Genomic DNA, 27806 nt, shown 5'->3' on the forward strand with positions numbered 1-27806 from the left:
GAAGGTGATTGTGTGAACTGCGGATTACCTGCTGACTTTGCCCACAGGCCGTGTCTGAAAACGGCTCTTGAAAATCAATGTCACTGCAAATTGTAACAAATTCTAAACTTGGAACTGACAAAGCAGGAGTCTGATTTGAGGTCGGTTAAAAAAAGCAAAAACCAAGATTAAAGGTTTTCCACAGGGAAATACTGCTATTTATATCCCACTGTCACATTACTTCCAGATAGCACTTAGCCATAAATTGTGTTTTATGTTGATTCTCTGTGAGAAGTGACCTACAGAGCCTAACAAAGCGTCAGTTTTGAGGTGCTACAGAGGCTACGTGTTTTACATTAGTAACGCTGAAATTACTAAAACACAACATGAAAACAAAGAAATAGTGTTTATAAGTAGTAAATGTGGATATGTAGTACACAAAATAGCCAAAACAGTTCACATTATATCCTGTTATGTGGCAAATATCTTAAAGTCTGCTGAAGTTCTGTCAGCCAGGACTGATGCTCTCAGGGCAAGAAGTCAGAGTGTTCATGTTGACATGTCTCCCCGTTGATGCCTTCCTACGCTTCCTAAATCGTCTGCCTGCTCTGTTGTCTTTCCTTTATTTTTACGGAGTAATTGTGCTGGGAATTGTGCACTTTCTTGCATTACCTGAAAATACTGTAATGTATCATACACATTCTTTCTTTGTTTCCATGGTAAGCATTGTCTCAACACATACTGGTAAGATGTATGTGGTTAAATGTCTTCAGTGGCAGCATAACTGTTCTGACCTGCCAAGTTGCTGAACTTGGTCACTTCAGTAAAATGCAAAGTCAGGAGAGAAATGGTTGGACCTGAGTCCCAGAGCAATAACATTCATGCGTCAGTGTCAGGAGAGAACAGACAAAAACTGGGACTTTTGTCTCACAGGAAACATTGTACCACATGTTCATCTGAAGATTCGCAATGCTGGCTTTCTCAGCGTGGACATCCATCACTAGTCAGCCATTGTGAGCATGAATTCGTACTAAGGAAAAGCAAATTAAATACATGGGAAAGTGGGAACTGCAATGTATTTGTGTGAACAATAAAAAGAGAAGTTTAAATGTCTTTTCTCCACATACAAGGCCAATCATTGCATGTGACTGTCAGGTTGTTGGTTTCTGAAAGTTACAGATATAGTTGGATATCAGTCCCCAAATTCCAATATCGAACAGGTGACATGAAATTGAAACATGAAATCTTCCTTCATCCTATTTTTGTTCATTTCTTGTCTCATGTCCAACCCTCTTTTGATTTCAGCCCTAATCTAAAATGATATATGTTTTATAAATCAGGAAGATAAAAAGATACACGGAAATCAGCAGCTCATTATGAGAGGAGAGGTGTAGAGGTGCGGAGTGTTGGGACTGATAGCAAACCATTTTCGATGTGCCATTTGTCTAGAGCGGCACATTGTTTGCTCTTCTTCCCAGAGAGACAGAGAGATGGAGAGCATTATCAGGCAGGTGGCGGGCTGAGACACAGAGGATCGGGGAATTGGACAGAAGCCACATTTAATTCAATTCAAAAGCAATCCGCTCAAAGCCCCAACCCAAGTACAAAGCCTGCCAGAGACCACAATGGAACAGCTGAGCCCAGCATCCCTTTGCTTGTTTAGGTATGTTTGTAAGAGAGAGGGGAAAAGGAGAGGTTAGTCCTTTCTAACTTGTGTCATAATATGGTCAGAGGAATACACACATACACACATATACACACACATACACACATATACACACACACACACACACACACACACACCTCAGACCAACACTGTTTTCATTTTCCTCTCCAGCACTCTTGTGTGTTTTAGTCTTAAAATGAGCTGTGGTGAGTGGCATGGTGGGTGCTATCTATCTTGAGACAGCAGACAGCATTTTTACTTTCAACCAACAAAAACTTGGTCTGAAGCCAGGATTGCAGTATTAAACTGTATTTCAGTATTAAGGTATAATTATTATTATTTAATTCATAGAATTTATAATCGATTATTTTATTATCACAATAGTAATTTGCACATACACTACCATCTAGCTAATTTGCCAGTACAACAGCAATAAATCAAGGAAAAAGTGCAACTGGTTTTTAAAGGGAATGAGAAACGGCACATGATTAGGACACTCTGAACCATGCATCTGGTGCTGCAACATTCTTTTCATTGCTAAACTCACAAAAGTGGATTCAGACATGAACTAAATGCACTCGCTTCATGTGCTTTAGACCATGAGATTACATCGTCAGAGCCTTGTGTGTTGGTCCCCAGGGGATACGTTGTGCTCTGCCACAGATGTGCCTGTTTTCTGTGCTGTGGAAATTCATTCAGCTCAATCTTTATCGGACAATGAGATGACAGTTACCAATAATCACGAGTAAACCATACAAAAGCCTGAGGTGGTCAGCAGAGTGTGTGGTGGAAGGGAATAGGCAAAAAGCAGGCAACTTCTGTCCATTGATATGGTCACTGTTTCATAGATTGATAATTTCACCTTCACACACAAACTATTTAAAGGTACAGTGTGTAGAATGTAGTGACATCTAGTGGTGAAGTCGCATGTTGCAGCTGAACACCCCTCACCTCACCCTCCACTTCCAAACATGAAAAAGAACCTGTGGTAGCTTCAGTTGTCATAAAAACTCAAAAGATGTTTAGTTTGTGCAGTTTGGACTAATAACCTCTCAAGATTTCCTTACTTTTATTGAATCTAAACGTCTTCATCAGCAGATAGAGAGTGCTCAGTTGTAATTTCTCCATCTGCTGACTAAAGCCATGAGAAACAAATAGGTGAACCTTGAGCTAAGATCTTTGTCTAAATTCCAAAACACAGCTTCGTCTTGATACCAGTGATGTTAGTGGTTTGTCACTCTAGACTATTTGAAATCTCAGATACATTTCACAACAATGCACATTATACAGTGTTCGATGCTGTATATGGCAGTACTGATGGGAAATATCATAGAGAAACATTTCTAATTATTTACATTGTAGAGCATTCAAGACCTATTAAAGTATAATCATTTATCTAAATCTATAATTATTCAGGCTTTAACTTTTGAAAGAACACTCATTGTCTGAAAACCATTTAGTCTAAAATGATCTGTGTAAAAACACAAAACTCTGCCAGAAAAGAACATGACTGCCAGAAAAGAACATGAGTCTTTTTGCAGGAAGTTGTTTTTTTGAGCTTTCAAGAAAAATAATGTGTGAAACAGTCTCATGTATAAAGAAGCGCCTGTGCAACTGCACTGTGTCACAACTAGTGTAAACCATGATATGACAATGTGTGCATTTGCTTAAAGACACAATGAAATTAAATTTTACTTTCTGTAATTCAAAACTGGATATCAGAGAATTGTGTGCTCAGTTTTTTATCATGTTGGATAATCATCCCCATCCACTTCCTTCCTTCCTTATTTTGAACATATGTCACATTATGTAAGCAGGAAGCGCCTCATTTTTCATAAAAGACCGGATACTTTGTGCTTCTTAAGGGTTTCCCTGATCACGTCTCCAACAAGCACCAACTCCATCAACATTATGACATTACAACAGGGATCATCCACTGTGCACCAACCTGTACTAACATCTTTGGCAATAAGCTTACAGCTTACATTATTATTATAATCATCAACTTTCTGTCCCTGTTCCGGAAATCAACAAATTTTTAAGACTTATTGTGAAGCAGCTGCAGCTTCTTGTCGCCTTACTCACTAACATTAGTTCATCAGAGCACAAATATGTTTGCTTGAAAGGACACCTAAATAATAAATACAATTTCCATATCTTCATTTATTAATAACTAGCAAACTATTTTATTATCAGGTAAAGTATTGACTATTTTTAATCAAAAAGAATGCCCAACATGTAGTGTCCATTCTCTATTTGTATGACACAATGAGTAAAAAGCTGCTAAAACTAATTATCTGTACATTTAGTTTGGCTTCTTATTTAAATCATGACTGAATATTTCTTACTAATCAAATAAACACTTAGTGGGGCAGGTGTGGCTCAGGAAGTTGAGCTGACCATCCACTCCATTAATGAGTTAATGTGACTCATAGTGTAATGCTTTGAGTACAATTTACTGGTGTGGAAGCTCAAAGTCCACGACTGCTCTTTAATAAATTGAGCAATCAACTATAAACTGGTTGTCACCATAGTCTGTATATGGTTGTCACTCGTTCACATCTGTTTGAAATATCACAGCTGGGGAATAGACAAAGGCTAGTAGCATTTAGTTTTGCAAGCAGAAAAAATATTGTGTTGTAATATTAATGCAGATATTAAACCCTTTATCGATATTCTCTGTGGCGCCATATTGGGCTTAGAGCAATTTTAGGTGTGAAATTGGCCTTACACAGAGCTTTGTCATCATTGCTTAGGGGGGACAAAAAGATTTTCTCTCAGTATGTGAGCTGTCTCAGTCTCTGTTCCCATCTCTCTCGCATTCATGTGGCCGCAATCATCTTTTTCTCCCTCTCCATGATCCAGTTATCTGGCATCTAGTTCTCTCTCACTAAAGACTTGAATCTCGAGGAAAACATGCCCCCCACTGAGTTGCACATGTCAGTAAAAAGACAGGATTGAAAGGTGTTTCTCTGCTCACACGCCATGAGCGAGTGTGAGAGATGAGGAGCCGAGATACATAATCGTGTTCTTGCTTTATCAGTATATAAGACTACACCCAAGAAACCAGATGGGCCCTGATTTAAATTCTTACTGAATTATCATTATGTGCACCCTTTGACTATTGGTTCTGTTAGTTACTGTCAAGTAGCCCTTAGTAGTCCAGTCACCAGCTACCAAATATGCTCACCAGGCAATAAGGGGGAAAATGGTGACTGCTCCATTGGTAGCCAGACTGGGACAATTAAGCATGTACCATCCGGCAGTTGCTATGCAAACACAAACAGTGGAGGAGTGGCCGAAGTCCTGCGAGGAAGGATGCTGCCATTAGTATTGTCATGGCCACCTGTGCCATTTACTGAGGGCAAACAAAGTTAAGGAGATGTGGCTGAGTGTAAGAGACACAAAAACAAGAATTCAGACGCAAAGAAAGATCTGTGTTGTCCTTGCATGCTAGAAAAGTGCAGAAAGTAAGATTATGTTCAGCACTAAAGACAAAGAAAGATGTCAAAGGAAAGAAAGAAACTCAGGAGATATGAGGGGGGAAATGGTGTTAAATCTATTGCATGAGTCCAATTAGTCAAGCACAGAGGTGTAAAAGGAAAAGAGAAGAGGAGAAGATGGTGTTAGAGTGGAGAGAAGGAGGGGGAGGGAGCACTGGATGAGTAGGAGGGCTACTAAAGGCAGATCGAGAGAGGCAGGAAGCAGGACAGAGACAGACCAACAGCAGAGACGAAGAGAGGGGGAGGCAGAGCAGCGGTGTCGGTATCTCCTTCGTCTCTCCAGGCTCTGTGGCTGCATGCTTTCTACCAGTCACATTTCCATCCAGAAATGACTGAACAGTGTGGCGCAAGAATGAATGATGGACGGCTAAATTAAATCTGGGTGATCACCTGTGAGCACTACACTGCTTTAGGGGATTGAGATTGTTCAGCCCTTCAGGGACCCCCGAAAGACCCAAGGATCAGAGGAATGGTCTTCGTCTGGAGGTAAATTGACACACGGCACAGTCGTTGAGTATCACTGTTATTGGTGTGCTGACAGCGAGGCAATATGAATGTGTTGCACAGAGGCACGGTAAAATCAACACATTTAGCACAAGGCAAACACACAGCATGTTGTTGAGCCCACGGGTCAGGATTTTCAAGAGCAGATTATTTTGAGTGGTGTATAATTACACTAAATGAGTGGCTGTCAAATAACATGGCTCTTCACAAGCAAAGCTGATGTCACTACCTCAAATACAGACCGGCTCAGCTATTGTAGAAAAGCTCACACAACACAAAAGTGATCAGACAGAACTTGTTTGAATTTGTCCTTCGTGAGGTCAGGTAGAGGACAGACATATTTAATATAACTAAAGATACAGATAAAAGAAAAGATGACCAAGATTAAATGAGTGTTAAGCCATTAAACCATGAATTCCGTTTATGTAGAGAACCAATTTTGCTCATTTGTGGATTATATACAGCAGCAGAGGTAAAGGTAATCAGTGCAAGATGAGGTCAAGAAGAAGTCAGAGAGGGCAGAGGGAAAACCTTCTATTCTTCAAAAAGCTACTAGGGCTGCACCTATCCATCGTTTTATTATTTCTGCTCATTTTTTCCATTTTATCTGAACTAGAAAATAAGTATATGAAAAATGTAAAAAAAATTTAGGGCACTTTAAAAATGTGTAATTACGAAATAATGTTGCTTATTTTAATGTAATGTAATAATCTCCACTTCTGCTTGATTTTTGTTATTTTGGGATGTAAATGAAACTTTTGGTTTAATCTCCAATGTCAACGAGAAAGAGAGAGCGAGAGAGAGAGCGGGAGAGAGAGAGGCATAATCCTGCTGTTTCTGCAACACTGCTTCTATCACACTATTAGAGAGAAAGAGGGAGAGACGGGATTTGCTCATCAAAGAAAGAAGCGGAAAATGTTTGTGGCTGGATTGATTTACACAATATCATCACATGCCTAAAATTGGAAGGATTCAATTACCATCAAAATCCGATTACTGTACCAGCCCTAGTCTGGCTATGTGAGACTTCATTGATGTGGTCAAAGATGTAAAAAGCTAATGGTGAAATTATGTCATGCTTTTCAATTTTGCTTCATAAATGACAAATGATTAACGGATTACTAAAATCTCTGCTTAAGTGTTAGCAGACACCTAACTCAGACATAGGCAACCCATCAGAGATCTACTTTATGGAAAAGCTACCCAAAGCAGCCTTGAAATCTGGGCATTTCGCCAGAAATTAGTAGGCATGCTGACGGTTGTGGGTGTTCCATCAGATTGGACGGGATTGGCTGGCTGGGTTTAGGTATGAATTTTGCGTGGTTAAGGTTAGAGTATGCCCACAGCTGTCAACATATCCCACACTCCAGTACCATGTTTTAGCCACAGGCATTGCATCTTCCTTTGTGAGCAAACTTCTGAAAAATGTGGGGAGAGTATACATAACCACCTTAAAAGTTACTGGAGAATACTCCGTAATTGAGCAAGTGGCATTGTTATAGCGTTTACTTCAAATAACACACAATTATAATGCAAGAAGACTAATACAAGTGTAAATACAAGTGTGTATACTGGTCAATAACATTATAGATTTAGAATATGTAAACAGAAACTTTAATTCATTCTTAGATTATAAACTATTACTACCAATTTTTATCAAAATGTTTGATCTAATTTCAAATCTAAAGACAATCCAGCTGAATCCTGAACTGACTCACTGAGAAAGTGTGCGATCTGTTTTTTGGACTGTCACTCTTGCAGAGAACCAGTTCAGTTTTCAGCCCTGATTTGCTGAAAAACACATGATGAGAACCATCAAAGACAAAAGGCAAGCATCTAAACCAATTTGGCATGCACACCAACATGAGCACAAGCAGTCGCAGAGACAGGCATCCGATCCAGAGAGAGCAAGATACAAGGGATGATAAATGAGTTAAAATTAGATGCCAGACACATGACACATCACGTCAACCAGAGAGAAATTATCTGATTTCAATGTGAACCCTCTCTCTCTTTATTTTACTGAAATCTTCTATTCTTCACCTCTGCAGAATCAATAATGGATTGTAATGGAGGAAGAGCACAAGGGGAGACCATGATGATGATATCAAATGGACATGACTTAATTCTCTGTTTCAATCAATTCCTCTCTTGTAGCCAATGTAGGATGAAATTAGAGTAAGAAAGCTGTGGATGTCCAAGAGTCTCTTTTGATGATCTCCGATGACTCTACGTGACCGCCATCCAATCTTATGACATTTGGTGAAAGTCTGCCTTCCACCTTGTAGCCTTGCACCCCTACTGCCATCTCTTCTTCCTCCATTTACACTTCTCTGGAATATGAAATCACAAGCCTGACATGGTGCTATGGACCATATCGGGAGGAGCACCATCTCCAGGGAGATAAAGAGAAGTGGAGTGTGAAGAATGTACAACACCTGAAAAGTAGAGAGTAGTCGAGAGAGGAGGATTGTTCTGGCACTGCCATTATTTTCAGGCGGGGATGACACTGAAAGCAGTGATTCAAGCACAACAGACAATGACAAGACTGAGGTTTGCATGAAAGAAAGCATTGATTGTAGCGCACTGCACTGATGTTGCTAACCACATGCCCCCCAATGAGGGGTAGGCGTGTGTTGCTTTCGGTGTTTCACAACCAGCCTCTTCCCTTCGCCTGAGTGGAGCCAGTGATCGCCAAAGCTAAAGCTCAGTGAAGACGTTTCAAGTTCTGTCAAATATTGATGAGTTCGCCGAAAAATGGTACGAATCAAGTTGCATTGAAGCCTGAGCTGGTCAAGTCAAACATGGAGGGATGTTCTGACCTTCCCCAGCGAGTTCCTTGTGGCCACTTTGATAGCTGCTGAGCTGGAGAAGAGACTGCTGGGAGGGACTGGTGAGTTTAATCCTATCTCAATTTTACTTCGTCACGTCTGACTCAGCTGTATGCATGAAAAGTAAAACTAAATAAATTGTTAAATAATAATAATAAATAACTAAAGACAGAACTGCAGCTCCTCTGCACACTAGAAGGGTGTGCTCATCACATTAACTTTTTCAGAAAACTATTGACAGGTACAATGTTGAAAAGAGGGCATATGGGAATTTCAGATGCTGTTCAATGTTTTCCAACTTCATTTTAATTCTGGATTTGTTAGTTTTATGCCATTACATACCTACTCTGGTAATCAAATCTGTGTACCCTAAAAGCAACTGCAAATCACTGTGGCACTCTCTCCCCAAAACGGACGATTTGGCACTTGTATTCTATGGTATACACTAGTATCAATAATGGTAATAGGATTCTGATTCTACAATCAAGAATACCGTGTTTGGTGCTTTATTTGTTGGTATCTCCGTCGAATGATTGTGCGAACAGTACAAGTAACATCTGTAATCTGAAGAACTTTCCTCTTCATTGCCTACACACTAAAATCTAGCACTACTAATCTGTACCTGATTCATTTTTTAAATTTTCCAGGAAATTACTTCAGTCACAAGTCTTGTTCGGCAATTAGGTTTCCAAGAAACAAACAGCATCCATGAAAAAATACAAAGGGGATACTTTTATTTATCCTCTTTGTTGTTTCATCATCAGTTTAAGTGCATAACCATCCTGAAAAATGCACCTTAATGTTTTCGGAGAAGGCGATCTTATCACAAAAGTTTATCGATTTAATATTCAAAGGATTCTGACCTAAACTGTAAATACAAATACATTCTGTTCAAAAAAATATACTTGAAAAATTCAGAAGAGAAAGCAAAACATTTCAGCCTCCCTTGCAGAAAGTACTGGAAAGAATGGAACTTGTTTTTCACAGATTCTTTGGCAGGTAATTTATACATGTGTGATGAATTAATGAGGTGTAGTTCAGCACATCATTCTTTAATTCACAATTTAACAATTTAGATAAGGTATAAATATACAGAGAGGTGAATGTCATACTATAACAGCCTATCATAACCCTAACCCAACCCTTATTTCCAATTTAAAAAAATTATCTGGTGGAAATTTGTGTGCAACTGTAACAATCACAAGATTTCTGTTCAAAATGCTCTCCAGGCGTCTTCCTCCTACCAGGATAATGCACACATCTCCCAAGCTGATCTTTGCAGCCACCATGAGCAACATGACTGTGATTGACACTGCTGACCCCCATGACCTTGACATGACCTCGTCTGAGGTCATCTACCCCATCAGCTTCCAGGTACTGCGAAAGCCTCTCACATACTTCCTATTGGTTTTTTTATCAGTAAAACATGGTTTGAGACACTACATATTGTATAATGCATTGTTAGATGAAGTTCTTGTTATTTGCAAAGATTTTTTTCCATGTTATTATTAACTATGGCTAAAAACGTATAGCCACACTTAATGACATCATTTCTATCATGTTCTCTCACTATGTTGCTAGGTAACTCTGACAGGCTTCCTGCTTTTGGAGATAGTTTTGGGTCTGAGCTCAAACCTCACAGTGCTAGTCCTCTACTGCATGAAACAGAACCTCATCAGCTCCGTCTCCAACATCATCACCATGAACCTGCATGTGGTGGATGTGTTGGTGAGTTCCAACCTCTGTGATTTAACAACAGTGATTTAAAGCGAACAGTGGTAATTAAAGGATGTCTTCATATATCAACTCAATATAAAACAGCAATCATGCTGTCCACCCAGTTCGCATATGGCTAATCTGATTACCACATCCAAATACATGTGAACATACAGCAGTTGTGTGCTAAACTTAAGCTGCTGGGACCCAGCCCTTCACTTACTGAGTAACTAGCAACAAGAGAGGGTCTTCAACTAGACGGGAGGCAACTCAACAATACGTAAATGTTATAATTCTAATATTAATTAAAATGCAATCAATTGGATATCGTTACACTGGTGCTGTATTCAGATACAGACTGTATACAGCAGGTGTTAATGGGATAAAGAATGAGGACAACTGAAGCAATTCCATGATACAACCGGATTTTTGTACTGGATATTTGGCTAATTACAAAAGTTAGTATGGCACAAAGGAATGCAATTACTGAAGTAATATGAACCACAAATGCATTTTTTGTCTATCATATGTAAATGTTGTCAGAAAATATTTCACACTAACCTACCTACTGAATGCTGTTTGGGTTTGGTCTTAAGACCAGATTAAAAAAATAGAAATTTTGGATGTGACCTGAATTCCAATCTGTTTTCAGGTATGTGTATGCTGCATTCCGCTGACAGCTGTGGTGGTGCTACTTCCTTCGGAGGCAGACACAGCCATGATGTGCTGTTTCCATGAGGCCTGTGTTTCTTTTGCAAGCGTAGCTACTGCTGCTAACGTCCTTGCCATCACTGTGGACCGCTATGACATCTCGGTGCGGCCAGCGAACCGCGTTCTCACGATGAGCCGGGCTGTGGCTCTTCTGGGATCTATTTGGGCTTTATCCTTTTCCAGTTTCCTGGTTCCCTTCGTGGAAGTAGGCTTCTTCATCAACTCTGGTTCAGACCTTTTGAACCAGACTGCTGTGGTCACGGTAGCTCATACAAACGAGTACTACACAGAGCTGGGTTTGTACTATCACCTGCTCGCACAGATCCCTATATTCTTTTTCACAGCTGTAGTAATGCTGGTGACTTACTACAAAATCCTTCAGGCGCTTAATATTCGTATTGGGACTCGCTTTCAGCAGAACTTGCCTAAAAAAAAGCACAAGAATAAAAACACTATCTCTTTAAGCACTGCGACACAAGCAGAGTCGACTGATGCTTCACAGAGCAGTACAGGAGTTAAGGCAGGTGGTAACGCACCTCTGGGCATGCGGGCTTCAGTGTCTGTCATTATTGCTCTAAGACGAGCAGTAAAACGTCACCGGGAAAGACGGGAGAGACAGAAACGAGTCTTCAGGATGTCTCTTCTTATCATCTCCACCTTCTTACTATGCTGGACTCCAATAACTGTGCTCAACACCATCATCCTCAGCACTGGGCCCAGTGATTTAACTGTACGCCTCCGGCTGGGCTTCCTGGTGATGGCCTATGGGACAACTATTTTTCACCCTCTCCTCTACGCCTTCACTCGGCAGAAGTTCCAAAAGGTTTTGAAGAGCAAAATGAAGAAGAGGGTGGTGTCTGTAGTTGAAGCTGACCCCACACCAAACAATGTGGTCATCCATAACTCATGGATTGACCCCAAGAGGAACAAGAAGGTGACCTTTGAGGACACAGAGGCAAGACAAAAATGTCTTTCCACACAGGATCCGGAGTAACGCAAATGTATATAAGTCAAATATCTGCAAATTGGAATTATTACACAGGGAGTTACACTCAAGACAGTGTTTGAGGATGATAATATGGTACTGTTTATGCCAATTACTGTACAAAAAGATGGACAACTAGTTGTTACCCAGAAGTGAAGCCAAAACACTTTAAAACGCCCCAGAGTGAATAGCTGCAGAATATGTCATACACCCTTGTTGGCAGGTGGGACCAACTAAAAAAAACTGCTGAGATAGTGGCTCATTCCCACAATCCCTACTGTGCAGATATTTTAGCTTTATGTTTGTACAGTGGGAGGAAGCTGAGACGTGTTATCTGTTTATAGCCAGTGATTGGTTTATACAAACAGAGAGATGAAAAATATTTGTTTTAAACATGGTAGGAAGACCGGGTCTAAAGTCATTAACATTTAAATATTGGCATTTTGGGCAGCTTAAATGTACTAAAATGATGACCACAGAGAAGAGTATCACTTGTAAAAAGGGAAATAACAGCACCTGAATGTATGCGAGTTCAAGGTTTTGCACTTATAGTTGACTTTTCTTTCAGTGCAAAAATGTGTCAAAATGGATATCGTAGGCACATGGAGATGGTAATTTATTGCTATTTATTGTGGGATGTTGTGGTGTGCTATAAAGGACAATTGAGTTATAGCTCTGTATCTAAGCAGCAGTGTGTGTTGTTTCCTGGTTAGCATAATATGAGACGAATGTACAGTCATTGAATACCTTGATATGTTTGTCACCATTTGTAATAAACAACCAAAAGGTACAATATGTGTCAGTGTTTCTTTGCTCTCCTGGTTTTCATATGGAATTGGATACAGAGACAGAAAACCCCAGTGGTGATGGAAAAAGAACTGATACAATGCATTAAGTTTCTCCGTAATTTTAACAAAATGATGCTTTATCTAAACTTGTCAAAAGTTTGCCAACTACTAATTAAACTACTTTACAATATTATTAAATAATAACAAATCTGATGTCAACTCTCACTAGACCATGAATACAACATTGTCAATTCTTCAACTCGGTTTAGGATTAGGCCTTTTAAAAAAGCAAAATTATTACAGTCATCAGTATTATCCTGGTGTGTGCCAAAATGTACTGGAAATGTTCAAACATTACTGATACACAAAGTTTAGTAATTTTTTCAAGTTTTACATTGATAAAAATATATATTATCAATTTAAATAATTGTTAGTATTATAATTAGTATTTTCATTATTTCTCGCATGTCAACAATTTGTTAAGTGCAGACGCCTTCCTCTCAGGACACCATTGCTCCATGTGGTTGATGCCGAACAGTTTTTACTGCTTCAACTGCTTTTTTAATGATAATTAAAGAACGTCACTGTGGTTAATCGTGAAACCGGTAACCATTTCATCCCTATATATTATTATTAAATTGCTAACATCCTTACAATGACAAGAACAACACATTCAAGTTAAGCAGACATTTTGTTTTTGTTATTCATGCTACCGTTTGTGTATAATCCATAACACAAAGAACAGCTGAGGCTGATGGGAATATGATCAGTGGGTAAATCACAATTTGAAAATGATTACGGTACCAGAGGAGAAAATTAAGGGATCACAAAATTGATTAGAGCATATGAGGGGCTTTAATGTTTAGACCAGAAAATCTGTCCAACAGCTGTTGAGATTTTTACTGTGCAGCAAACACTCAAACCAGTGTGATCAACTGCACAAAAATTCTATAATAATGCAAAGAATTATAGGGCTCACACTTAATAAGCTGACGGTACTAGGGAGTCTTCTTCAGAACTCAGAGAGGATAACAAAATACATTGTATAGATAAAGCTTTGCAGCACCCACAAGTATAAGACAATCCAAGTCAACATTAATAAAATATATCAGAATGCAATGAGTGACAACACAGCTCATATAACCTTGAGCCCTTAAGTTCCCCTGGCTGCACGTAGAAGAACATTAATATGAGTATATAGGATTATATCTATGAAATCTATGATACCAATACAGCAATAGATCAATGGTTGACACTGTCTCAATTTTAAGTGTTGTTGCTGTGCTTGAAAACACCAGGGACATTGACCTCATAATAGAGTTCTATGAAGCGAATGGAATTTGTGCAAGTGTGTGTGTGTGTGTGTGTGTGTGTGTGTGTGTGTGTGTGTGTGTGTGTGTGTGTGTGTGTGTGTGATTGTGTGTTATGAGAAGTGGTCACTTGTCCTTGTTAACCTGCTGGGTCACACATAATTCCTTGAGATAACTAAGGTTATTATGGCACATAGATACATAACATGGTGACAGAGACATGCAGTGCATCAATATCACTTTCCCTCTGCTGACACAAGGAGGTCACAGTTCTCGGAACCTATCAAACCACTGTTAGACACAACAATCCTAACATGGCTGCCATCAATTATATGACTCCAGGGTTTAGCAGCATATTGAATATAAGTGGAATTGTCTTAAAGCTGCCCTGATAGAACTCAGGGGGTGCATCTACTGCTGTGTCCTGAACATAAACACCAATACTCTTAATACTTGAGTCATATGCTTGGGCAAATTACAGCCTAGTGGGTGTTAAACTCAGATAAATAAGGGTTCAGTCCAGCAGAGGTTTATGTCTAGGTTTGTCTAGCATCATACATGGAGTGCACAATTTAAATGAATATATATTTGTTCATTATCTTTTCTGGCACAATAGAACGTATCACTACAATGACATCCACGAATGTAGGACTATCTCAAGGCATTCTTAGAATAATGCTTTCACAAAAAACTGTTTTGTGAGGTCCCAGTGAGTGACCTTGACCTTTGACAACCAAATTCTATTCAGTTCATCGGATGGTCCAAGTGAATGTTTGTACCAAATTTGAAAGGATTACCCAAAGAGATATTGTGTCCACCTTCACCTTTGACCTCCAAAATATAAACAGTTCCTCTGTGACCGATTCTGTACTTGCTACCAAATTGGAAAATATCAACTCAAAGAGTCCACAGTGTGGAGGCATAATTAAATTAAATACTTTGAATTATAGATTTGGGACAAAGGCAGGATAACCTACTATTAAAGTGTTATGTGACCGTAACACAGTTCAGAAGCTTCTCTGCTATGTTCTTTAGGACCAGAAGAAATAAAGCTGAGCAACAACACTAATAGCGCACCTGGTGGTCAGACAGAGGATTTGAAAAAGTTGTGCCGTGCCTGCATGTCGTGATGTAGCCTATTCTCAGGCAACTTTGTAACTTTTGTAGAAACAGATGTGGACTGCGGGTCACACAGTCAATGATGTCATGGATGTCCTTACCAAGTTCATTGAGGCTCTGAGCGGCCTTGGTGATCTCTCTACTGCCTCCCTGGAGCTGACCCTGGAGCCTCTTGCTCAGGTACAAGATCCGAATAATCCTCCGTAGAAGGTCACAGGCCACCTGGGGAAGGAGGAGAGAAAGGATTTCAGGAGGTGTGGGAGGTATCCAGGTTCAAAATACCACTTACAATGAGTGGTTCATCTCTAGAGTCTTTTTATCCAACAAATTCAAAGATTGACTTTCTCTAAACTAGATCGCTGACTAACCTTCAGCTTCCAAAAACCTCATCATCAAAGAGATAGTTAGTTCTAACCTGCTGAACAAACTCTGGTAAATATTTCTATTAAAACCATATATTTTTTTACTTTTTCTGTACTTTTGAGTGGAGCTCTTTATTATAAACCAGATTCAAACCATTTATATAACAGAAAACAATTATTTTTTATGCTGAGAGATATGGGGGGGGGGGGGGGGGGGGGGGTCACAGCATACTGAGCAGAGAATGAACCAACAGTCTCTCTTTGTGTGTAGTAATCTGAGCTTCTCTGTTCTTTGTTGTGATGGCTGGTCCACTCGTGCATGTTGGTTCACGTGAGTCCTTCTCTTCTCATTTTGGTGATGGAACAGGGTTAGGGTTAACCCTGGTTTAACAGTAACCATCTATAAGGGATGCTGTTAGGAGTAAAGAAAAAGTGCCTACGCGAATGAAGGAGCCAAACTGAAGCACGGGACATTTGTGCAGCAACAATATATCTTAGAGCAGACAGTGTGGAGCAGGAGCAGAGTTAATCTGAACGTGAACGCGAAATTTTACAAAGTGTGAAGGTGAAAGATCACGATCTTGAATAAAAATAGAGAAGAAACGTCATTGTTGCCAGCTATAGGAGCCTGATAATTACATTCAATTGACTTTTTGTTGCAGGCAGTGAGTCAGACACCTAAAACCAGACCAGATGTATTTAAATGGAATTAACCAATGTTGATTCTACAACCTGGTTTATGATTACACTACGTGGGCTGCATTTAAATTCTCTTTAACGATATAAAAGTTAAACATTATTCACTTAAAGTGGATTTTTATTTTAAACAGACAGTCCTTGTGTCTTGACCGTACTATGTACCATGGGATAATGCATGCACGTTGCTGTACATATAAATCTGAATTGAACTGAACAGAGTGCAGACATCTCCAGAATGTGTTTGTCCCTGTTGATTATCTCAGGCGGACAGAGAGGAAGATGTGTTGTTGACAAGGGGGGGGATGACACACACACAGCCTTTGGATTCCCCAGTGACTGACTGGCTGCTGTTTGAGTCGCATCCAGCTCACACTGGCCGCTGGAGCCAGAGACTGAGAGTGATATAACAAACACAGGTGCACCCAAACACGCACAGAAAATATGAGTGACACGCAGCCATCAGCCCGGGAGAGACATCTCAGAACGACACTGACCTTTTTACAGCCACTGTTTCATCAATATTTAATCACGATTTCCCTCCACTGCACACACAGGATCACTGCAGCCTGATGTTCCCACTGAGTACATGTGCTCGCTTCATCGTGCACCCACAGCAGCTTGGAGCTCAGCACATTACAGATATCTTGCCTACATACAGGCAGAAACCGAACCTCTCTCCTACACACTGTTTATTTCTTTGTGGGTTTGGGTAACCTTCATATCAATGTAAAATGATATTTCTTTTGCCATTTAAAATGAGTCACAATACAGCTACAGAAGAGTTACTATAATACAATAGTGATTATGAAGGGTGTCGTGGAGACGTACCTGTAGTCTGGCAAGCTGAGTAATCCTGGCCATAATCTTGTTGTACGGGTCAACAATCTTTGTCCTTATCCTGGGGAGACATGCACAGTTTGACTTTTAGATTAGATGTGGGTACAGAGGCTTCACACACACGTTAGTATTGAGCATATGGTGATATCCTTTAAATCAAACCAGCGCCTTTGAAATAATTCCTGTTTTTTTCCATGGTGATGAGGTAACTATCTGGTTCACACTCCGACATGGTAAGTATTATTAATAGGGAAGAATTAATAACTCTAACTATGTGCTGAGCAAAACTTGAAACTCATTCTCGCTAATCTGTCTCTAAACTCCTCCACCCCTTTTCTGCATCAGCAGGAAACGTGTGTATGTGTGTGTGCTCGTGGGTCACAAGTGTTGTATATGCAGGCAATGCAAACATGAAACTAAAGCAGCAGCAACAACTAAAAATAAGAATAACTGAATACAGAAATGTGAAAATTGGTCTATCTATAATTGCTTCGATCATCAACGCATCCATCTGCACAGTCCTAGTAATGTTTTTTTAATATTTACCTCCGCCAGGAAGGCTATGCTTTCACTCCTGTCATTTTTGTTGGTTGGTTTGTTTGTCTGTTAGCAACATCACGCAAAAAAAACTGGAAGGATTACCACAAAACATGCGAGGATGCGTTATGGGTCAGAGAAGAACCCATCAAATTCTGATGCAGATCCAATTTTTTATCTTGTGTGGTGTTGCAAGAAGACTTTTGAAAAATGAAGACATATTTAGGGGACTACATTCAAGATCTGCAATATGGTGCAGCTTGAGTGAAATGGGTGTTGGCAGAGGTATGCGCTCTACAGAGTGCCAATCTAGTTTGATGATTAATTTGCCAGAAATTCTATGAAACACCTCAGAACTTGGATACTACTTACTTACTCTCTGCTATTTAGTCAGTTCAAGACATTTCTATCAACAGGTTGGTTACTACTGCTGATAGTTGAGTACAAATCACCATCACTGACTTTTCCTGAGGATGTGCTCATGGCCAGATAGGGGTGAAGCATATTTGGGAGCTACATCATATATTTCTTTTTTTGCAGTACCCGATTCCAAAAGTATTGGTCAGTTTAAGGAATCTAAGGAACCAATGCCCTTTACATCTGTAAAATGTTGATATTAAAAACATGTCATCTGATTATATATTTACCTGTCAACAGCTGCCTGCAGAGCACTGATCCTTGTCTGCATCATCTGAAGGACCCCTGAAAATAATAAGAATATATTTTCTTTTCCATTGATTTAAAGAGCTTTGGCATTAGCAGACTTCCTTTGAGGAATACTAGCTCTCTCTTGTGGTAAAACACTGGAACTGCAATAAGTTCAGAGTGAAAATGAGTGAGAATTAGGTCCGTGCTCCTGCAGATCATTCTGGAAATATTGATGCAATTATCATGGACTGCTGATAGGATCAGGGTAATTTAAAAAATTGTGTGGATGATAGTAGTACCTGTATGTCGGTCAGACATTTGACAGCTGGTTACTTACTATTACATTAATGACACAAACTTCATCTGTTAACAGTGTTTGCAGCGGGATACAAAAATGTAATCTGACAAGAGCAGATCATCTATACCAGGGGTCACAAACATAGGGCCCGCGGGCACCAGGTAGCCCCCAAGGACCACGAATCGCCCGCAGGCCTGTTCTAAAAATAACACAACTCACTAGTGAGCTGGGTCTAAAATTTGATATGCGCTTCTAATTAAATTAAATTATTTTTTTTTTATATTGTCAAATTTGTATGCTCATATTGAAGTTGACTATTGACTATGATTTGTTAAAAGGGTTGGTCAGTGGTCAGTGAAAATGGAAAATTTTTCTTATGAAACGTTGTGGAAGTGATCGTCTGAATATTTAAACAATTGCTGAGATTAATAGAAATAAAGTGTTGAATATTGATATTATCTGTTTCCCTCCTTGTTAAGTCATTGATGATAATTATTGTGAGTATCATTTATCATTAATTATGATATATAACATGAAGTAGCTCTCAGTTTAAAAAAGGTCAGTGACCCCTGATCTATACACTGCCTCGCCAACCAAAGCTAGAGGTGGAAAGAGCTACTGTGCATGTGAAGGTCGTTTCAATTTAGCGTCCTCTCAGTTTTTGCTGTGCATTTAAGCTCAGCATTGACAGTCTGTCAGCACTGCAGTGACAACCTTACTGACAACGACAGCCTTTCATGAGGTGTTTCCCTTTTTTGTCAGCCTCTGAGACAAAGAGATTGGATTGCGCAAAAAAACTACATCTATTTGTCACTAATATTGATTCATGCTGGTACAGTTTTTTTCTTTCAACTTGTTTAAAGAATATTTGGAGCATAAATGCTATTCTGAGCAGATTGTTCCAATACGGACAAAAGCATCAGAAATGGTTCTGCTACTGCTGAAAATGTCAGGTCAGGCAAGTACATGAATATGCATATATGTTTCGATCTGATATGATGTCTTTAAAGTATAAAAGTCCTCTTTGCTGCTTAATTCAATGGCTGTCTAGAAAGAAAAACATTCTTAAGTCCATGGTGCAAATCTATGAAGCTGTTCCTACAAACGTTTAGTGTGAAGCAACAATAGTTATCAAGCAGTAATTCTTTACCTTCAAGAGACTCTATCCCAGTCGCCTGAGACAGTAAGTCTTCATGTCTGGCCACAACCTGGAAATAAAGATGCAGTGTAAATCAGTGGATGGGGCTGACGTTATGCTTGTCACTGTGTTCCGTGTATGCTGCTGTTCATTTGTATGCCTGCCTCAGGGATGTTAAATGCTATCCCAAAATGTTTTAAAATTCAACAACGATAAATCTGAGGTCATAATCCTTGGTCCCACAAACTCTACAACTCTATAAAAGATTCTTACTTGACCAAAAACATCAGCAAGAAACTGTAGCATTCTTTACAGGCTCTCTAGTGGTTCCAAGAGTCTGTAAGAGTAGAGCAGGAGGTAGAACATTTAGCTATCAGGCTCCTCTCCTGTGGAACCAGCTCCCACTCTGGGTTCGGGAGGCAGACACCATCTCTTCATTTAAAGTAAAACTAAAAACGTTCCTTTTTGATAAAGCCTATAGTTAGGGCTGGATCAGGTGAGTCCTGAACCATCCCTTAGTTGTGCTGCTATAGGTTTAGACTGCTGGGGGAACGCCCATCATGCACTGAGCACTTCTTCACTTCCCTCTGTCTCTCTGTCTCTCTGCCCCCCCACACTCATTTATTTATTTATTTATTAGTTTTAACATGTCATCATGTCAAAGTGTCACTTTGTCCTCCCATAGTCCCTCTGGCTCTTCTCTCTATCTCGTTTCAGATAACTCCGGCACCGGGACTACAGGACCACAACGACCACCATCACCATTGTCTGCATTTATTACAAGAACTCAGCAATTCATTAATATATCTAGTCATGTTGTAGATCTATACATTGTTATTGTTATGGTTAGCCTTGATTTTGATGGTGCCAAATTGTTACCGGTCTCTCTCTCTCCACCTCATCTCTCTTCTCTCCCCCGCTTTCCACCCATCTCTCCTTTCCTCCCCCCTTACTTTTCTTTCCTCACCCCAACCGGTCGAGGCAGATGACCGCCCACATTGAGCCTGGTTCTGCCAGAGGTTTCTCCCTGTTAATGAGGGAGTTTTTCCTCTCCACAGTCGCCTGTGCTTGCTCATTGTGGGAACTGTTGGGTTTCTCTATGTTAATATTGTTTTAAGGTCTTGACCTTTAAATGTAAAGTGCCTTGAGATAATGTAAATTATGAATTGGCGCTATATAAATAAAATTGAATTGAATTGAATTTACAATGCGGTTCTCTGTCTATTTGATATGAGTTTTTAGTGTTAAAAAATTTGCAAAATAGTTGAGAAAAGTTATATATATTTCAATAGATTATTATTGTTATTATTCCATTTTAAGTTTTAAATTAAAGAGATGAAGCTGCTCTTGACTGAAGTAAAAAATTGGCCATTTTCCTGAATGCAAATGTTCCTAAATGTCTCATCTTCAGGCTGTTTTGGTTTTATTTAAGTTTCTTTTCCTCGGATACTTGCAACATTGTCGATAAAGCTATTTTCTCAAATTGAATTATTCTATAAGATTTTAGGAAATGGTAAAAAAGCTCACAGTGACATCTTCAAATGTCAAATGTGATGTTTGATGAGGGTCAAAAACTGAAAAATGCAATTATCAAAAATATTTAAGAACCTATTAAACTGTGTATATAAAAACACTGATTAATTAGAAAGCTTTTCCTAATGAACCATAATTTTGCTCTTGCTACAAACGTTGCTCCTTTAGAGAGTGCTGTGAGTCTGCGTGAGGTGTGTGTTGGGGTTGTACCTGGCTGTGCAGCTCCTTGTCCAGCTGACTGATGCCCTGTGCCAGCTTGGCCAGCTGCTCAGCAATAACAGCATGATGTATAGCTTGAGCAGTGTATGTCTTCACATCAAAGCCCTCCTCCAAGAAATCAGCGTAACACTCTGCAAGCACAGCAACACATCCTCAAACCTTTTAGTCTATTCACTCATCCCTAACTATCAGGCCTTAAGAACATTGTATCTAAAACAAAACCTGTGAAGCCTTCAGCCTCTCCCCATGTCTTTTCTGCTTCTCTGAGCCAGACTTCTGCCACCAGACTGGGTCAGAGGAGTGAAGAGTCGAGGTGCACTTGAACAGTCAATTTTTCTTAAGAAGATTCCAAACCAAGTGAAATAACCTGGATGTATTACAGCAGTCGCCACAACAAGAACCGATTTAATTTTCTAAATAATAAAGCAAGGAATTTCAATGCTTCCTAACATATCTCCTTTACCACCGGACTTTCCTTTACGAAGGGAACGAGGTAAATGCCATACTGCGATTCATTAAAACAGAATTTAAAGGGATGCAACATAGTGGTTGAACCTGGACAGATCCACGTAAATACAAAAGAAATTGAACAGCTGTTTAATTCTCCTGATAAGACTGATGTTAATCCTCACATAAGTCTTAGTGAACATGCACATTTGAGGTATCATAATTAAAACTAAATGGAAATGCTATAGTTGCGAATATAAGTCATTTCAAATCCCTTAAATTCTCTCCAATTGTGTTAGGTTTTCTTCACGTATATACACTGCCTGGCTAAAAAAAAAAGTTGCCACCAAAAAAAAAAAGGTAACACACTCTAATATTTCGTCTGACCGCCTTTAGCTTTGATTACGGCACGCATTCGCTGTGGCATTGTTTCGATAAGCTTCTGCAATGTCACAAGATTTATTTCCGTCCAGTGTTGCATTCATTTTTCACCAAGATCTTGTATCAAAGCTTCTCTATGGGGTTAAGGTCTCTGGACTCTGTGGTGGCCAATCAATGTGTGAAAATGATCTCTCATGCTCCCTGAACCACTCTTTCACAATTTGAACCCGATGAATCCTGGCATTGTCAGCAAAAAAATCCAGTGATGGAATAACCTGGTCATTCAGTATATTCAGGTAGTCAGCTGACCTCATTCTTTGGGCATATGATGTTACTGAACCTAGACCAACTGCAGCAACCCCAGATCATAGCAATGCCCCCACAGGCTTGTACACTAGGCATGATGGGTGCATCACTTCATCTGACTAAACCCATGCATAATTCATGCTATTATACCATTTCAACACTTCCTGTCCTGTTTGTTTTCATTGTTTATTGAGGCTACAATAATGACCACATGCTGTGAGCAGCTGATGGTTGACTTGTTTCCATCTGTACAAACTAAAGACATATTTTCTCAGGACGAAACGTTACTGCGAGTAAAGATCTACATCACGTGTGTTCATCACTGTACTGTGTGTTTTCCACTCCGCATCTTTCCTTGACCTCATGACGTGTGCCATCAAGGATTAGTGATTAGGAAAGGAGATTTTATGGATTCACCCATATTCTGCGTCTTTTACGCAGCGTGGCTTGATTTGTATGATCACGGTTACACCAGTGATTGCAACAGCATTACGAAGATGCGTTAACATCGCCCGTGAACAAGTTTTCGGTGAATCCCACTCCAGTCTATCCAAACGCCTCAGATATGTATCCGACGTAGCTTGTTAGCAAGCAAGAAAAAGTGATTTTCCAGAGTCCATCTACGGACGAAAGTGGGAGCGTGACAAAGCAGTTAATAACAGGACTCCTACTCCGGCTTGTACACATCACCACCGCAGCAGATAAACATGTTTTACCATCTCTCAGAAGTGGGTTCGTGGAACCTTCTCTGGAATCCTCCATCTTAACACTTCCGCATGTGACGTGGCCAGTAGGAGGAGTCCGTGTAGGAAGAAGTTCCACGAGGCTTAAAGGGCCACACGCACATATTCAGTCCGTCAGTGCGTCAAACATACATGTGCAAGACGTGTGGCCGCGTTTCCATTTGAGATTGTTGTTGTTGCTCCGCAGCAGCCTTGCTTTCAAACTTGCACAAGATCTTCTGGACAAGGTGCATGTGTGAACACAAATGTCCAAGTGAGAGCCGCCGGAGTGAGGTCTTTCTCCAGCTGGCCCCCCGAGTAAGTCTGCAGAAACTTTAGGGGAGCTCATGTGTGAAAACCCCAGGAGATCCTCCACAGGATTCACTGCAAATATGTGGCAGGGTTGATGATGTATTAAACGCACAACGGACAAAAAATGTAAAGTAAAACAGACATATGCAGATGAAAAAGAAGTGCCATACACATAGAAGATACAGAAAAAGATGTCAAGAGAGTTTGTGGTGTAAAGAGCTGCTGCCGGTGTCGATATACCGTTAACAAAAACATGTGAACCCTGCAGCAGAATGAACATGTTACGTCTATCCCACACCACCCCTCACCGGGATCCTCTGAAAGTGTTTGTTTCTGTTGTGAGCACGTCTGAGCGGAAAATCATTGTCATCTGCATTGTGCATACATGTGTCCAGAGTTCCTCGAGAAGTCATGTCTGAAGACAGCTTAGACGGTAACTGGTCTGTATTTATATGACACTTCAAGTGTTGACAACTCTTGACACTCAACATATTTTCAATACAGAATCGCAAATCCTGGACTAGCTCCTGATATAATTATCTTCAACTGTTCTCTCTGACAAAGTGTCTGTTGATGTGGATGTCAAATTCAGATCTAATTAATTAAGGCTGTACTAATTTCTACATATAAACGTATGTACTCAGTGAGTTACACAACTGAGTTTTCATCATGATCAAATGTAATAGATATTGGATCACTCAAAATGTTTATCATTACAGCCATGATCTTGACAAACAGTGAATGGAAAGTGTAAGAAATATAAACATTAGGTAGAACATTAGATTGAAACATCAAATGGAAAAATCAAAATGTGTCCTTTAGAAATGAACTTGTGACCATCCCTCCTATTTTACCATTGCAGAGACTTGATTTGATATGGAGGTCCATCTTCGAGAGATGGTCTGACCAACATGTAATCAAGGGCTCGTCCGGGATTTGAACCCAGGACCTCTCACACCCTAAGCGAGAATCATACTCCTAGACCAACGAGCCACAAATCTTAATATTTTCCCATAATAAACATTTCGCTAAACAGTATTGATGATTGTTCAAGTAGGAATCAAACATCATGGCCGCCATTCTTCATCATTGATCAAAAATGGCCATATTGTTCTCTCCAATCAACACTCTCTATACTAAGCAATAGTAAATTTCTACTGGCCATTTACACAGATTTGCATTCTACATTTCAAAAGAGTCTGACCTATATAATCACCCTTTTTTCAGAGTTAACCCTCGGGGAGTCTTCATTCGCTCCGATACAGTAAAGGGCTCGTCCGGGATTTGCACCCGGGACCTCTCGCACCCTAAGCGAGAATCGTACTCCTAGACCAACAAGCCACAAAATAAAAACCTTTGCTAAGTAGCCATGTGGAGAAACTGTTGATGATTGTTCTAGTGGGAATCCAACATCATGGCCTTTCATTCCTGCACACTGATAGAAATCAACATATGGTTCTCTCCTGCTAACACTCTACAAAAAGCAAGAGCAAATTTCTACAGGCCATATCTTGAGATTTCTGTTCTATATTTCTAAAGAGCCTGACACATTTTGTCACCATCCCTCCTATTTTACCATTGCAGAGACTTGATTTGATACCTAGAATTGAACCCAATTGAAATTTTACCTCACTAAAGTTGACATGGAGGTTCATCTTCAAGAGATGGTCTGACCAACGTGCAATCAAGGGCTCGTCCGGGATTTGAACCCGGGACCTCTCGCACCCAAAGCGAGAATCATACTCCTAGACCAACGAGCCATAATATTTAATAAAACTTCCCATAATAACCATTTCGCTGAACAGTATTGATGATTGTTCAAGAATTATTCAACTATCATGACCTATCATTCCTCTACATTGATCAAAAGTAGGCATATTGTTCTCTCCAACTAACACTCTCTATATTAAGCACTAGTAAATTTAAAGGAGTGTGACCTATATAATCACCCTCTTTTCAGAGTTAAGCATTGGGGAGTCTTCATTTGTTCTGATACAGTAAAGGGCTCGTCCGGGATTTGCACCCGGGACCTCTCGCACCCGAAGCGAGAATCATACTCCTAGACCAACAAGCCACAAATTTAAAACCTTTGCTCAGTAGCCTTGTGGGGAAACTGTTGATGATTGTTCTAGTGAGAATCAAACATCATGGCCTTTCATTCCTGCACACTGATAGAAATCAACATATGGTTCTCTCCTGCTAACACTCTATAAAAAGCAAGAGCAAATTTCTACAGGCCATATATTGAGATTTCTGTCCTATATTTCTAAAGAGAATGAACCATTTTGTCACCATCCCTCCTATTTTACCATTGCAGAGTCTTTATTCAATCCCTAGAATTGAGCCCAATTGAAATTTTACCTCACTTAACCTGACATGGAGGTCCATCTTCAAGAGATGGTCTGACCAACATGTAATCAAGGGCTCGTCCGGGATTTGAACCCGGGACCTCTCGCACCCTAAGCGAGAATCATACTCCTAGACCAACGAGCCACAAATCTTAATATTTTCCCATAATAAACATTTCGCGAAACAGTATTGATGATTGTTCAAGTAGGAATCAAACATCATGGCCGCCATATTGTTCTCTCCAATCAATACTCTATACTAAGCAATAGTACATTTCTACTGGCCATTTACACAGATTTGCATTCTACATTTCAAAAGAGTCTGACCTATATAATCACCCTTTTGTCAGAGTTAACCCTCGGGGAGTCTTCATTCGCTCCGATACAGTAAAGGGCTCGTCCGGGATTTGCACCCGGGACCTCTCGCACCCTAAGCGAGAATCATACTCCTAGACCAACAAGCCACAAAATAAAAACCTTTGCTAAGTAGCCATGTGGGGAAACTGTTGATGATTGTTCTAGTGGGAATCCAACATCATGGCCTTTCATTCCTGCACACTGATAGAAATCAACATATGGTTCTCTCCTGCTAACACTCTACAAAAAGCAAGAGCAAATTTCTACAGGCCATATCTTGAGATTTCTGTTCTATATTTCTAAAAAGCCTGACACATTTTGTCACCATCCCTCCTATTTTACCATTGCAGAGACTAGATTTGATACCTAGAATTGAACCCAATTGAAATTTTACCTCACTAAATTTGACATGGAGGTTCATTTTCAAGAGATGGTCTGACCAACGTGCAATCAAGGGCTCGTCCGGGATTTGAACCCGGGACCTCTCGCACCCAAAGCGAGAATCATACTCCTAGACCAACGAGCCATAATATTTAATAAAACTTCCCATAATAACCATTTCGCTGAACAGTATTGATGATTGTTCAAGAATTATTCAACTATCATGACCTATCATTCCTCTACATTGATCAAAAGTAGGCATATTGTTCTCTCCAACTAACACTCTCTATATTAAGCACTAGTAAATTTAAAGGAGTGTGACCTATATAATCACCCTCTTTTCAGAGTTAAGCATTGGGGAGTCTTCATTTGTTCTGATACAGTAAAGGGCTCGTCCGGGATTTGCACCCGGGACCTCTCGCACCCGAAGCGAGAATCATACTCCTAGACCAACAAGCCACAAATTTAAAACCTTTGCTCAGTAGCCTTGTGGGGAAACTGTTGATGATTGTTCTAGTGAGAATCAAACATCATGGCCTTTCATTCCTGCACACTGATAGAAATCAACATATGGTTCTCTCCTGCTAACACTCTATAAAAAGCAAGAGCAAATTTCTACAGGCCATATATTGAGATTTCTGTCCTATATTTCTAAAGAGAATGAACCATTTTGTCACCATCCCTCCTATTTTACCATTGCAGAGTCTTTATTCAATCCCTAGAATTGAGCCCAATTGAAATTTTACCTCACTTAACCTGACATGGAGGTCCATCTTCAAGAGATGGTCTGACCAACATGTAATCAAGGGCTCGTCCGGGATTTGAACCCGGGACCTCTCGCACCCTAAGCGAGAATCATACTCCTAGACCAACGAGCCACAAATCTTAATATTTTCCCATAATAAACATTTCGCGAAACAGTATTGATGATTGTTCAAGTAGGAATCAAACATCATGGCCGCCATTCTTCATCATTGATCAAAAATGGCCATATTGTTCTCTCCAATCAACACTCTCTATACTAAGCAATAGTAAATTTCTACTGGCCATTTACACAGATTTGCATTCTACATTTCAAAAGAGTCTGACCTATATAATCACCCTTTTTTCAGAGTTAACCCTCGGGGAGTCTTCATTCGCTCCGATACAGTAAAGGGCTCGTCCGGGAT

The 27806-nt window shown here is 39.9% G+C and overlaps 2 protein-coding genes and 5 non-coding genes across 7 annotated transcripts in view; 1 reads left to right on the plus strand and 6 right to left on the minus strand.

The window, feature by feature from the left end:
- The window catches only part of cog5 (component of oligomeric golgi complex 5), a 46318-nt gene extending 22950 nt beyond the window's left edge, over positions 1 to 23368 (minus strand). The window contains exons 1-6 of the mRNA XM_020099957.2: positions 23234 to 23368; positions 21375 to 21514; positions 19644 to 19701; positions 18195 to 18249; positions 17002 to 17071; positions 15214 to 15334 (exon numbers count right to left, since the gene is read on the minus strand). Coding sequence (XP_019955516.2) covers positions 15214 to 15334; positions 17002 to 17071; positions 18195 to 18249; positions 19644 to 19701; positions 21375 to 21514; positions 23234 to 23279 — 490 coding nt within the window. The 5' untranslated portion in view covers positions 23280 to 23368. The remainder of the gene's footprint in view (positions 1 to 15213; positions 15335 to 17001; positions 17072 to 18194; positions 18250 to 19643; positions 19702 to 21374; positions 21515 to 23233) is intronic.
- Positions 8406 to 12321, plus strand: LOC109637528 (G-protein coupled receptor 22-like). The gene is made up of 4 exons (XM_020099959.2): positions 8406 to 8545; positions 9713 to 9857; positions 10065 to 10211; positions 10852 to 12321. Exons 2-4 carry the CDS (start codon positions 9735 to 9737, stop codon positions 11902 to 11904), a joined length of 1323 nt encoding a protein of 440 aa, XP_019955518.1. The 5' UTR covers positions 8406 to 8545; positions 9713 to 9734; the 3' UTR covers positions 11905 to 12321.
- Positions 23369 to 24472: 1104 nt separating the features above from the next.
- On the minus strand, positions 24473 to 24544 carry trnap-agg (transfer RNA proline (anticodon AGG)). Its single transcript has one exon. It is a non-coding gene; the product is annotated as a tRNA-Pro (tRNA).
- A 695-nt stretch (positions 24545 to 25239) lies between these two features.
- Positions 25240 to 25311, minus strand: trnap-ugg (transfer RNA proline (anticodon UGG)). The gene has a single exon. It is a non-coding gene; the product is annotated as a tRNA-Pro (tRNA).
- A 661-nt stretch (positions 25312 to 25972) lies between these two features.
- On the minus strand, positions 25973 to 26044 carry trnap-agg (transfer RNA proline (anticodon AGG)). The gene has a single exon. It is a non-coding gene; the product is annotated as a tRNA-Pro (tRNA).
- A 666-nt stretch (positions 26045 to 26710) lies between these two features.
- trnap-ugg (transfer RNA proline (anticodon UGG)) lies at positions 26711 to 26782 on the minus strand. The gene has a single exon. It is a non-coding gene; the product is annotated as a tRNA-Pro (tRNA).
- A 661-nt stretch (positions 26783 to 27443) lies between these two features.
- trnap-agg (transfer RNA proline (anticodon AGG)) lies at positions 27444 to 27515 on the minus strand. The gene has a single exon. It is a non-coding gene; the product is annotated as a tRNA-Pro (tRNA).
- Between the last annotated feature and the right edge of the window lie 291 nt (positions 27516 to 27806).

This window comes from Paralichthys olivaceus, chromosome 23 (genome assembly GCF_024713975.1).
Source record: "Paralichthys olivaceus isolate ysfri-2021 chromosome 23, ASM2471397v2, whole genome shotgun sequence".
Taxonomy (NCBI): domain Eukaryota; kingdom Metazoa; phylum Chordata; class Actinopteri; order Pleuronectiformes; family Paralichthyidae; genus Paralichthys; species Paralichthys olivaceus.